Source organism: Cornus florida, unplaced genomic scaffold (assembly GCF_030987335.1).
Source record: "Cornus florida cultivar Cherokee Brave unplaced genomic scaffold, ASM3098733v1 CherokeeBrave_3.0.0_Hap2_Chr09, whole genome shotgun sequence".
Classification (NCBI taxonomy): Eukaryota; Viridiplantae; Streptophyta; class Magnoliopsida; order Cornales; family Cornaceae; genus Cornus; species Cornus florida.
In genome coordinates, this window is record NW_026775579.1 from 82,849,959 (window position 1) to 82,862,657 (window position 12,699).

A 12,699-nucleotide genomic window follows, 5' to 3' on the forward strand; every position below is an offset into this window, starting at 1 on the left:
ATATCAAAGTACAATTATACTCAAAACCACGCCAAGAGCAAGCATCAAACTACAACTAATCTCAAAACAAAGTCGAAAACAATATGAGCAATGCATCAAACTACGAACAATCTCAAAACCATGTGAACAACAATTTGAGTGAATACGCGTCAAACTAATAACCATCCCAAAACTATGCCAAAAGTGCCATGATTAAGAAATCACTAGCAAAATGGTCAGCAGTGGAAACTAAAAATTTGACAAGAAGCTTGCTTAGAATTTCTGCACCTTTCGCTTTGGTAAGGTAACGAGTTTATCTTACAGGTAACAAAGACTTTCATATTCTTTCATAGAAGCCACTGATTTTACATGTGTCCCTTAGTAGAAAGAGGCAAAAGAAACATGAAATAAGATCACAGAAATTAGATGCCAAACAAGGATTTGGTCAGATGAATACAGTTTTCAGCATGCTTTTCGAATTCCTTCTGTAATTATAGCTCTTAAAATATAAGCAGCCAGTAAATGTCCCGTTACAACATAACAGTGTCAATACCAATTTAAAATCATTAACAGCTATTTCCTATCATTTTTGCACTCTAATGAAGTAATAGAGCATAATATGTTTCACATTAACAAAACTCGTTTCAGTAACCGTAAATTGTGCATAACTCATTATCAATTCAAGTACAATTCTCATTTTTATTGAAAAATTTTAACATGCAGATGAGGAAGCATTCAGAAAGTACAGTAATTTATGAAGAGCGAAAAAAGGAGGAAAAGCAAATTTCTGTTCAACCACTTGATCTGGTTGATGAATGACTATTAGAAACTGGAAAGCCTTTGCAAAGTCATTCGAAAATTCTCAAGGTAATAATAGAACAAGAATCACAAAGGTATACCACATCTTTTACATGTGAATCGGCTTGTCATAAGTGGCCATGGCAGCCTCTTTCAATGCCTCACTCATTGTTGGATGTGCATGGCATGTACGTGCAATGTCCTCACTTGATGCCCCATAATGCAAGGCCAGCACTGCCTCATGAATGAGCTCCCCAGCATTCGGCGCCATGATGTGGACACCCAATATCTTGTCAGTCTCCTTCTCGGCTAGTATCTTGACCACTCCTTCAGCATCATCAATTGCCTTGGCCCTACTGTTTGCCATGAAAGGGAATTTTCCAACACAGTAGTCAACACCAAGTGCCTTCACTTGCTCTTCAGTCTTTCCAACGGATGCCACCTCGGGGTGTGTATAAACAACTCCAGGTACCAAATCATAGTCCACATGGCCTTCCTTGCCTGCTATGAACTCTACGCATGCAACCCCATCCTCTTCTGCTTTGTGGGCTAACATTGGCCCGGGAATAACATCTCCAATCGCAAAAACTCCTGGTACGTTTGTAGCAAATCGTTCATTGACTGGGATCCGACCAACCTTATCAGTTTCAACTCCTATCTTGTCCAACCCAAGTCCAGCTGTAAATGGAGTTCTACCAGCAGAAACAAGAACAACATCAGCTTCGAGTATGCTTTGCTTACCACCAGCTGCTGGTTCAAGGGTCAACTTCACACCATCCCCTGAAGTGTCAACAGAGACCACCTTAGTTTTGAGCATAAATTTCATCTTTTGCTTCTCAAGAGCACGTTGAAATTGCTTGCGGATTTCGCTATCCATGGTTGGAACAATGTCAGGTGCAAATTCAACAACAGTGACCTCTGAGCCAAGACGGCCCCAGACAGAGCCCATCTCAAGGCCAATGTAGCCAGCCCCAATGACCACAAGTTTCTTAGGGATTTCTGACAAAGCCAAAGCTCCAGTAGATGATACAATCCTCTTCTCATCAATAGTGATCCCAGGTAAAGACTTGACATCAGAGCCAGTGGCAATAATAATATTCTTGCCTTTCACAATACCGTTCCCGCCTTCAGGGGTGTCAACGGAAACTTCAGAAGGGGATATGAACTTGCCATAGCCTTTAACATAGGTTACTTTGTTTTTCTTAAACAGACCTTCAATGCCTCGTGTTAAGCCTGAAACAGCTTTGTCTTTTTGGGCCATCATGGCGGGTAGATCAACCTCAACAGATGGGAACTTCACACCATGACTCGCAAATGAATGCTTGGCCTCGTGGTACATGTGGGAGGAATGGAGGAGTGCCTGATCACAAAAAGGGTAGAATATTAATATGCGCAAGTGATTTCAAATAGAAAGAAATTCGTGAACATGGAACCCATTATTACAGAAGTAATTTTAAGTAGGCTAAATATGAACCTATAACTTTATGTACCAAAGCCCTTGATATTGACCTAAATTTCCAGCTACAGGTTTTGTTTTAAGCATCAATCATGCAAAAACGAAAACAAAAAAGCCTTCAGATTCTCATAGTGAAAAAAAGAGAGTATAAAATCAAGTTGGTTTCCCTTGGCATTGGTGGAGCAAATGTTTGTACAAACCAGCGGAGCTAACTCTCTGAATTTCCAAAAGAGACCCATCCCCACACATCAATCCCAATCAATTCTAGAGCTACCAAAGTACCAAGCGAGCTTAACATAAAAATTAAAATAATTTTTTAGAACTGCAGCAATTACAAATAAATTAGAAGCACAAGAAAACTTCAAGTCCATTTTGAGATACTTAGATAAGAACACAACCCTTGAAGGAGATTGTTGAACACGAGCAACCATACACTGAAAATAATTAAAAACATTATCCAAAATATGTGTAATTAACACCCTGCTAAGAAAACAAGTTGGAGTTAGCATGAAGAAGCTCGGTAACAACTCCAGAACAGCTTGGAGTTATATAGAGTACTCAATATTTAATTATCACCAAACAACGCCACAATTCAACTAATGAATACTCATACTTAACAAACTGAACTCCAGTTTCTTTGAAACAATTTATCGAACACTTTGATGAAATCAATATATGGAAAACACTATTCACGAAACTCCAAATAATATAAGGCATAGAAATACAAATAATCATCAGATCTAATGGTCAATTGTTGAAGCAAATAAACAACAAATTCGAACAAATTGCAAACTCTAACACGAATTAACAACAGAATCGATCGAACACAGAAACGAGAAGCGTGGGATGACAATACCTTAGAAGGGATACAACCGACGTTGAGGCATGTGCCGCCGAGAGCGCCTCGCTTCTCGATACAGGTGGTCTTGAGCCCCAATTGAGCGGCTTTGATGGCGGCCACGTAGCCACCGGGACCACCGCCGATCACCACGACGTCGTTCTCGTCAGATCCCGATGCGAAGCTTCTGGAGAAGGAGGTCAGAGAGAGAGAGTAGCGAAGAACATCCGAAGAATTGTAGTGGTTCTTCCAGAGAATCGAAGCCTTTCGTCTCGCAAAGCTGGCCATTGCCATTTTCGCTTCAAATCAGAGCTCAAAAGTCTCTCACCCAAACAAAGCCTTTGCTTAGCTTTTTTGTATAGTACATAACACAACACACATACATGAAGGGAGACCAAATATTATATATAAATAAATGTTAGATATATGTGTATATATCGGAATCTAGTGGTGTGTGGCACAGGAAATAGTTACCGATCATCCACTAGATCAATAACACGTAGGGAAATACTATTGGTATGTAGATAAGATCTGATCAGGGCCGTTAATTTTTGTGAATTTTTACATTGATGACGATGACGTGGCGATGGTGCTGCGGGATTTGGTTTCTTTGGTCCAATTTGTTCCGCTGCTCTTAGTGGTGGGATCCACTTTTGTGTGACTTTCTTCAGTGGATAGGAGATGTATGATTGAATTTTCACCGGTGAATCTGATCCGTCCATTGAATATAGTGATCAGTTTGTGGCTTTTTAAGGTTTGTTTTATTCATTGAAATTGGGAGGAGAGTGAAAGGAGATGAATTGAATGGGGTGTTATTATGTATAAGGAAAACATGTTCTTTCACCAAACTAGTCATGCTTTAGCTTTAAGAATGAGTTAGGGACAGATTTAAAAAAATAAAATTAAAATCCGCAAAATTCCAAACCCCCTTCAGACCCATCCCGATTAATAATAATTATATAAATAAATATTATTTTGTTAGCTATAAATTTTTTTTATAATAATTTTGAGCTTTAATAATATTTTTGCAATTTGTCCATCCTAGTTACAATGATGCCTCATTCTTGCACTTGTAAAACCCCAATGTGACTCCTCCCTATATATAGACATATTTTCGTGATGGAGAGTCTCGTGTGCATTACAATCTATAGTTAAGATTTAGTTACTAAAATTCTTGACCTAAATAGGTACAAATTTATAAATTCTTTTTAATCTTTTACAATTCACCAATGTCTACAAATACTTCAATGTTGTAAAATCTTTCATCTCTTTGTAACACTCCATATTTTCTTATTCTTTTTAGTATAAAAGGAGAAACATAAAAAAGAAAAAAAAAAGAAAAAGAAAAAAAAGTATTATACTATTTGTAATATATATATATATTACAAATAGTATAATACTTTTTTTTCTTTTTCTTTTTTTTATATATTACAAATAGTATAATACTTTTTTTTCTTTTTCTTTTTCTTTTTTTTTCTTTTTTATGTTTCTCCTTTTATACTACTCTCTTCCGCGTTAAGCTTTGTTCATAGACCAAGAAATCGAAATATCCACATGATCAATAGAATATTAGTGCATTCGCCCGTGGAAGAATCAGTTGAATCCGTCTTTCTGGACTACTTTCCAAACATCTATAGATCGATTAGCCAACCTTCGTCGATATATATTTATATACATACCAAATTTTATAACATTTATTAGACAAAAAAAGCAAATTATATATCCTTAGTTTACAAACAAGTACTCCAACATATATAGTTGTATTTGTAATCTTTCATTATATACATGTACCAAATTTTATAATATTTTTTAAGGGAGACGATATTCGCACTCCACTTTTCTCCGGTTACATTATATTTATCATTACTTTTAAAGAAAAAGACAAAAAAAACCATTGAATTCTTTAATGCACAATTCTTTAATTTATAATGTTATAACTATCCTTTATACAATTTAAATTTTTTTTATTTTTAACCTTCTTTACTTTTTTTACTATATTTTTTTTTCCGGGATCCTCTCAAAGAAAATAATTTACTCTATACTAATAATTTTATTTTTGACAGTCAAAAGGGATAATTTATTCCATAGTGACTACTTTTTTTTTTTTTTTTAATTTATTTATTTACAATCGAAAGAGATATTTATTCAACAAAATTGTATTTTTTTCAATTTTGTCAAAAGAGGTAACTTTATTTTTTGGTAATTTTTTATAGTTCTTGTCAAAAGAAATGGTAATTTTTTATGGGTCCTGTCAAAAGAAATAATTTATTCGATAAAAATAACTTCTTTGAGATAATTTTTTTTAAAATCATCTTTCTTTTGTACTCTCTATTATTATTGTTTTTTGGGGATCTTTATAACAGAGATAATTTATTCAATAAATATATTTTTATGTCAAAACAGATAATTTTTTAAATGGTTACCTTTTATTTTTTTATCCGGCCAAAAGAAGCAATTAATTTAACTTAATAAATTTTTTTTTTTTTGGTCCCTTAAAAAAAAATTTATTCAATTTTTATTTTATTTTATTTGTGTTGTCAAAAGATACTTAAAATATTAAAGATTAGATATAAAGAGAGAAAATATGAAAGGATAGTTGTGTTATTTAAAAAGTAACAATTATTTACTTTTAAAGATAAGGTTAGAATTGTCATTTCATTTAAAATTATGTTACAAATGTTGAAAAGTGAAGTGCGAGTATTTGCCTCCCTTTTTTAAATAAGAAAAACAAATTATATCCTTATGTTTGATATGTGTAAAATGCAGCGTTTGGTGATATTATGAGCATGGAGTACCACACAATTTATGATATTTAGCAAATTACTTGTATATCTTTGTATCACAAAATTGTGTCCTCACACACCATAGCATCACCAGCGGGTTCTTTGATTGGTGGAGAGGATGTTCTAGCCTCCAACAGATGAGGCTCTGTGTCCTATTACAACCACCAAATAGCTTTTTAAGGTTCTTCCTTTTTCCTAGAGCCAACAAACTTCGTACTAAAGGTAATTAAATAAACCAAACAATAAAGCCAAGAGATTACAAATACTGAAGCATTACTGTCAAATTCTTAACTTTTATTAATATAAAGCTAATATATAATACGATACAGAGTACAGACAAGTCTTCACCCTCTATTCCTACAAAACTGATGGCAGCTTTAACAAACAATGGGATTATTTGTTTTTACACTCTGATTTCCAGATTATTTGGCAAGGAAATAATCTGTAAATAATTGGGTATTCACATTCTTGCCTTTAATTTTTTTTGGCAAGGAAATAATCTGCATATGCATTCAGTTGTTTTCTAGCAAGCTCCTCAACCTATTCCGGGCCGCCTCAGACAAGCTGCAGCACTTCAACCTTTGCCGGCGAGGAGGAAGTGGATCTCTCCGGTCAGGGGGAGTAAAGCACACAACTACTGCAGTGAGATTGTCTTCCGTATAAAGGCGTAATGCTTGGTTCACTAGTTCTCTGGCACACCGCTGCAGGTCATCATGCAGCCTTAGCTCACGGCGAACAAGGCTCACTGCTTCCTCGTTTGACATCACATCCCAGATCCCATCACAACCAATAATCAAGAACTCATCATCTTCTGTTAACTCAACCTGTTGAACATCTGGCTCTGCAATGAGGGGCGATGAGGAGCCACGGGGGTACTTCATGTGCCAGTCTCCAAGGGCTCGGGTGACTGCAAGTTCACCATTAAGGAAGCCATACTTAATGTAACCACCAAGATCCTCAACCCTCTTGCGTTCTGCTACAGAATTAGGCCTGTGATCTTGAGACATCTGTACTGCTACTCCTTTCCTGCAGAGAACTGCCCGACAATCACCAGCATTGGCTATCATCAGATGCCTGCCAAGTACTAGAGCAGTCAATGCTGTTGTTCCACAAGTGGTGGCAACACTATGTTCAACAGCCAAGGCTTGGTCAGCCAATAAAAATGCTCTGCGATGAGAATTCTCCAACTCTTCCAAGAAAGCATCGTCAATATCAGATGTTTGTGGCAAATAGGCATCTTCAAAGAATAATCTCATAGCATTGTTCTTGACATAAGCTGCTGCTTCAGGGCCTCCATGTCCATCAAATACAGCATAAAAAGCACTTGCCGAAGGGCACCTGAAGATAGAGCCCAAATGGGCAGAGAGATCATCAATCCGAATGTGTTCATCTTCCATTTTTTCCCGGGGTCCAATGTCCACGTAGCTGCCTGAACGAATGCTTGGAACAAACTTTGTGGTGGAAGACTCAATAAGGGTAGTTTTGATACTACTTGAGCAGTTGACAACCTATGAAACGAGAAATAGAAGATGAGATCATGTCCATGTATATCTCAAGACAACGTACCCTAGAACCATAAATGCTGCATTTAACAAAAAAAACAGATATATTGCACCTTCAACGAAGCAAAACATATCCAATAATATCACTGTAATTGAACTAATGAATTCATAATACACGAAGTTCCTTCGTTAATCACAGTGGAAAAAGTAAAGTTCACTTTTGAAAAAAGTATGTATCCCTAAACCTAAACTAATCAATTCAGAGTGTCAATCAAAGTAATTTCACCAACTACTGTATTAAACGTGGAACTAAAAGAACTTTCTGAGATTCTTCTTCTCGTGATTACATATGCATTAATGCGCACTCACACACACACACAACCACTGCTGTTGATAGTATAGCTTAATATTTATCTAAAAGTTAGTAAAACAAATACAAAGAAAACCCACCAAGAAAATAAACCACAAGCTATGGTCTATAATTCATTATAGATGGACTCAACCTGTTTTTCACAAGAAGGTGAGTAGTTAAGTACATTCAAAAAGGGAAAAGGAGAAGGAAAGGGAAGGATATGAAGGAAATCCTTTTTCTGTTTGAAACAAAGGAACTTTTTACCAAAAGAGAGATGTTATGTCTTACGAACTGAACCCGAGGTTTCAATGAGGATGTTGATGTGGTTTAAGATTAAAAAAGAAGATAACAGGCAAGTTAGACTGAGAACACTAGGAATGGGGCAAGTTGGGTAAGCTTCTAAGTTCAGTAATTCTCCCCCTCCTATCAAATCCGACCATGTTTCATCAAATTGAGAACAATACACACACAGACACACACACACATATATATTTCCCCCTTTCAAACCCCACCAAATCCAATCCCATTTTAAACTTACTAAAGAGGCAATATTCCAGCTCCCCGGAAAAAAAATCATGTTATTACCTTCTGCTTTCAAATTCCACCAAATTCAACCGATTTTAGACCTCATTAAGGACAACACATCCCCAATATCACCTACCTTCCATTAATTCTAAATAATAGAATCCCATTTTAATACCCAAATCCTATTAAATCATCTCATTCCAGACACAGACACAGCATAAGTTTCCTTCCAAATTAACATGAAGAAAATAGCCAAAAATATATATATATATATTATTATTTTTTTAACAACCCTAATTTTGTAGCATGGCTTAATAAGCAGGATGATCAGCCTTTAAAGTAAATTCAGGACAAGAAAGCGTATCAGTCAACATATCAGTATCGTATTAACACATATATGTATGATCTAATCTAGCAAACAAGGATCAAACAAAAGAAAAAGAAATTCGGAAATCAAAAAACCAATCAAGAACGAGTCAGAAAAACCGATACATACCGACCCAGAGCGTGAAATTTCGATCGGCAGCGACTCCGAGGCGCGAAGATTGCAGAAATTCGGAGACCGTGACGGCGTAGAGACTTCCAAGCAGTCCTCCTTCATGTTGAGACTGACCGCTTCAGAGACGCAAAGGTACTGAACATCGAGAAGAGACATGTTCGGTTGACAAAATATATCTGCTTCGGCTAACATCTTCTGAAACAACACAAATCTAGAGAGAGAAAATCACTTTAGGGGAGAGATTTTTCGGTGGTGTGAATTGGGGAATTAGGGATTATATATTGGTTTCTCTCGCTGTGTCACCACTTTCTGTTTTGAGTTCTAAATTTCTATAATGGGAATTGTATGTGTACGCAACTTTAAAGCCGGTTAGGGCATTTTCCACAACACATGACCGACTTTGCTTTCTTACAACCAATTCACTAAATTGCCCCCAAAGTAACATATTTCACAAAGATATGTATTTTTGGCAGATATATATATATATATATATATATATATATATATATTATATCATATTCCTTCACAAGCAAGTTAAAATTAGGGGCGACAAAATTTGATCCGACCTGACGATTAAACGGGTTTGGATCATAATCGAGTTGACACGATATTAACTCGTTTAATTAATTGTGTTGTGTTTGGATTGAAGTGGTTCAACCTGCATAACTCGTTTAATAACTGTCATAATTAAATTTATATTTAAGTTTTAAAATAACTATCTAAACTTATGCTTTGTAATTTATTTAGTAATTTGGTTGGATTAAAACTTATATTTTTATATTTTTTATTGTTTGATTGAATATTATTATTAATTTAAATAATATAATTTTTTGTTTTAGTAAATAGGTCATTGTATAACTTATTTAATAAACAGGTTGGATTAATATTAAGGGTTCATGACCCAAATATTAAACGGGTCATGTTCGAGTTGATCTATTTAGTATAATACTCTTAAATTGACACGATACGATTATAACTCACGAATTGTCATCTTTAATTAAAATATTGTTTCTTTTTGTTGGTTATTTTCCCTTGCCTTGTATCTCTAAAAAAAAAAAAAAAAAATTGACTAATTTTGAATAATTTTTTTTTTTTTTTTAACCTTCTATGTTACAAATACATTCACTAAATATAAAAGTTTTGAAAAATTCACCAAACTTTTTTTCACTTTGGAAAGGGTGTTTAGCACACTCATTTCATTCAATAATTAAATGCAATCATTATGGTATAAAAAATGTGCCAATATTTATTTATTTATGGTAAAAAAATGTCTCAAGATGCAAAATTATCTTACATGTAATTCTAAAAATATAACCAAACCTCTTATGGTACTAAACAATTGGCAAAAGTAGTAGCATATTCCGAGTATCACATTAGCATATTCAATTCATTTCGCAACTTGTTATGGTCCATGAACCGTTATAATGATCCACCTCAAAGTCTATCATATTTCTACAAGTGCAAGATCACACTTGTCACTCTACATGTTTCACAACGTTTTATTGTATCATCATGTACGCTTAAGTTGTTATATGAATCAATCTATGCTTCAATTATAATCCAAGTCATAGGATTCTTTGCTCTTGCACTTCTGTTATGCGCACACTCTTATTTTTTATTTTATTTTGTGTGACTCGAATTTTATTATTTTCGTGTTTTTATTTTCACTTAATTTTGTCCTGTGTGAGTTAAGTAGATATTCGGTGCGCTTGGTACATTGTGCACAGGACTAATCAGAGTTGTTTGTAATGTGCACGATGATGCATATTATGCATGCAAGACTTTAATTAATTCAGTGCACGATACACCAGATGCTACTATTCGTGTGACGACTTATATTATAATCTCATGTCCTCAATATATCCTTGTATCACAAAATGATATAAATTGATACTTTGTGATATAAAATGATATCCTTTTATGAACTCAAGTTACCATAAATTCACATCAAGTTACAAATTTACCTTAAAGAGAACGGTTACTCAACTTGTGCCACCTATGCCATTGGATCAATTATATGTTTGTGTATATATAATTATTAAAAAAATAAAAAAGTAATCACTTAACGGTTGACACGATTGGATGCCAAAATTAAGACATATATAGATTAAGACACCAAGATAAAGGACAGTGTTCGGAATAATACTCAAGAAAAACAATTATTGATGCACCATTAATTTCTTATTCGAAACACCATCGTTTCTTATAAATAAAGAATAATTTGGAGTTTAAAAATCAGATCACTCTAATTGATTTATATAAAGTGGTAGCTAATGTCATTAATATGTTATTAATATTTCTAATGTCAAAAAAAACATTAATCTCTATTCATATAAAATTAGTTAAATAAATTTATTCCATAATTATATGTGACTCCCTATTATTAGTGTCTGTCAATTAGGTCCTATGTTTATTGACTTTATATATATATATATGTGTGTGTGTGTGTGTGTGTATTTTATAATTATTTTGGATAAGGTTGCTTATTGAAAATGTTGTAGTCGTGAAAGGATAAATCAGTCATCGTGTCAACTAGTGCAACCCTTAGTCATATACCACACTGTCGGTCCACAGAGTCTCAAACAACTACAACCACTAAATACAAAATTAAGGACAATTCTTATCACTTATCACAGTTTTCCATTCATTAGTTTAAGGCCAAACCTAATCAGAGTAACTTACCTCCCACGTAATCTGTCCTTTACATTTTAAAATAATAATTAAAGAGACAGAAACAAACTTCCATAACAAGTTCATTATCTACACATGCATCAAGACAAAGTCAATATCCAGACCTAATTACTTCATAAAGGTTGCCTGAAATATATTATATGTGGACAGTGGACTTGTCAGCACAATAAAACTTTATTAATGATAGACTCAACTCATGTTAGTCAGTAAACATCTTAATTTTTATTTTTTATTTATTTATTGATTAAAACAATAATAAAATATACAAAGGATTATAAGAATTTGATAGAAATTTAGAATTATATATTTCACGAGTTTATGATACAAGCTGTCTTCACACCTAAATCAAGCTCAAGCTCAAGCTCAATTGTGTATGGCGTGAGACAAATTGAACTAGTTAGTAACATATATTATAATAGAACTAGGTTGGTAAATGTCGGAGAACAATACATAATTTTGCTTTATTTTTAATTAGTTTGATTTACCTCCAAGATGAAGACAAGCTTCAAGTGAGACTTTATTAATTCATATACTTCATCAATTAAAGGGTAGAAAAGTAAATTCACACTTCGATGCACTCACACCAATTAAGTTCACGCATTCAACATTCATGATTTTTAATTTCAAAAAAAAAAAAAGGAGTAAAGTACAATGACACATCGAGGTTTGCCTAAAGGACACTCATGAAAGTTTGCCGGTTTTGGGACAATGACACCCACTCAAATTTGATACAGCTACCAAAGACACCCTAATAGTAATGAATTGACATTTTTGCTCTTTGACTTTTATTTTGACCAATTTAAATGTTAAAATGACTATTATAACGTCATACCAATAATCATTTCTTTCCTTCTCTCCTCTCTGTTCTCTACAGATACATACATATATATAAACAGTAATAAATTTAGGGATTCTATTGAAAAGTTCAAAAAACTTGCATTATTGAATTTTATCTGATTATACTTTTGGGTATTTTTTAAAGTAACATGATTATATATTGTAAATACTTGTCCAAAAAAAAAAAAGAGGCATGTATCTGTTTAGTAAAACCAATTGTATAAATTAACAAATTAAGATGGCGCGCACACACACACACATATATATATATAAATCTCTTATTAAACACATACATATATATACATATATATATATACACACCCACACACACACACACATATATATATTGTGAGTTTCCTCAACTCTCTCTTCACTGCCGGAAACTCAAAGAAGGCCACCATCTCCGACGACAAGCAGATCGGCAGCGGATCGAAGAACC

The 12,699-nt window shown here is 34.0% G+C and overlaps 2 protein-coding genes across 2 annotated transcripts; both read right to left on the bottom strand.

The window, feature by feature from the left end:
- Positions 1-621: 621 nt before the first annotated feature.
- LOC132274682 (dihydrolipoyl dehydrogenase, mitochondrial) lies at positions 622-3,461 on the bottom strand. The gene is made up of 2 exons (XM_059776007.1): positions 3,090-3,461; positions 622-2,137 (listed from the first exon to the last, which is right to left on the bottom strand). The coding sequence occupies exons 1-2, from the start codon at positions 3,363-3,365 to the stop codon at positions 887-889; spliced, it is 1,527 nt and encodes a 508-aa protein (XP_059631990.1). The 5' UTR covers positions 3,366-3,461; the 3' UTR covers positions 622-886.
- A 2,659-nt stretch (positions 3,462-6,120) lies between these two features.
- Positions 6,121-9,080, bottom strand: LOC132274683 (probable protein phosphatase 2C 49). The gene is made up of 2 exons (XM_059776008.1): positions 8,730-9,080; positions 6,121-7,362 (listed from the first exon to the last, which is right to left on the bottom strand). Exons 1-2 carry the CDS (start codon positions 8,922-8,924, stop codon positions 6,367-6,369), a joined length of 1,191 nt encoding a protein of 396 aa, XP_059631991.1. The 5' UTR covers positions 8,925-9,080; the 3' UTR covers positions 6,121-6,366.
- Positions 9,081-12,699: the final 3,619 nt, after the last annotated feature.

What these genes read in the sequence shown, in the direction of transcription:
- LOC132274682 (XM_059776007.1), bottom strand. Translation starts at nt 3,365, where the DNA reads ATGGCAATGGCCAGCTTTGCGAGACGAAAGGCTTCGATTCTCTGGAAG. An exon ending in TCGGTTGTATCCCTTCTAAG is followed by an intron (nt 2,138 to 3,089) that starts GTATTGTCATCC and finishes TTTTGTGATCAG; the next exon opens with GCACTCCTCCATTCCTCCCA.
- LOC132274683 (XM_059776008.1), bottom strand. Translation starts at nt 8,924, where the DNA reads ATGTTAGCCGAAGCAGATATATTTTGTCAACCGAACATGTCTCTTCTC. An exon ending in AAATTTCACGCTCTGGGTCG is followed by an intron (nt 7,363 to 8,729) that starts GTATGTATCGGT and finishes CTCGTTTCATAG; the next exon opens with GTTGTCAACTGCTCAAGTAG.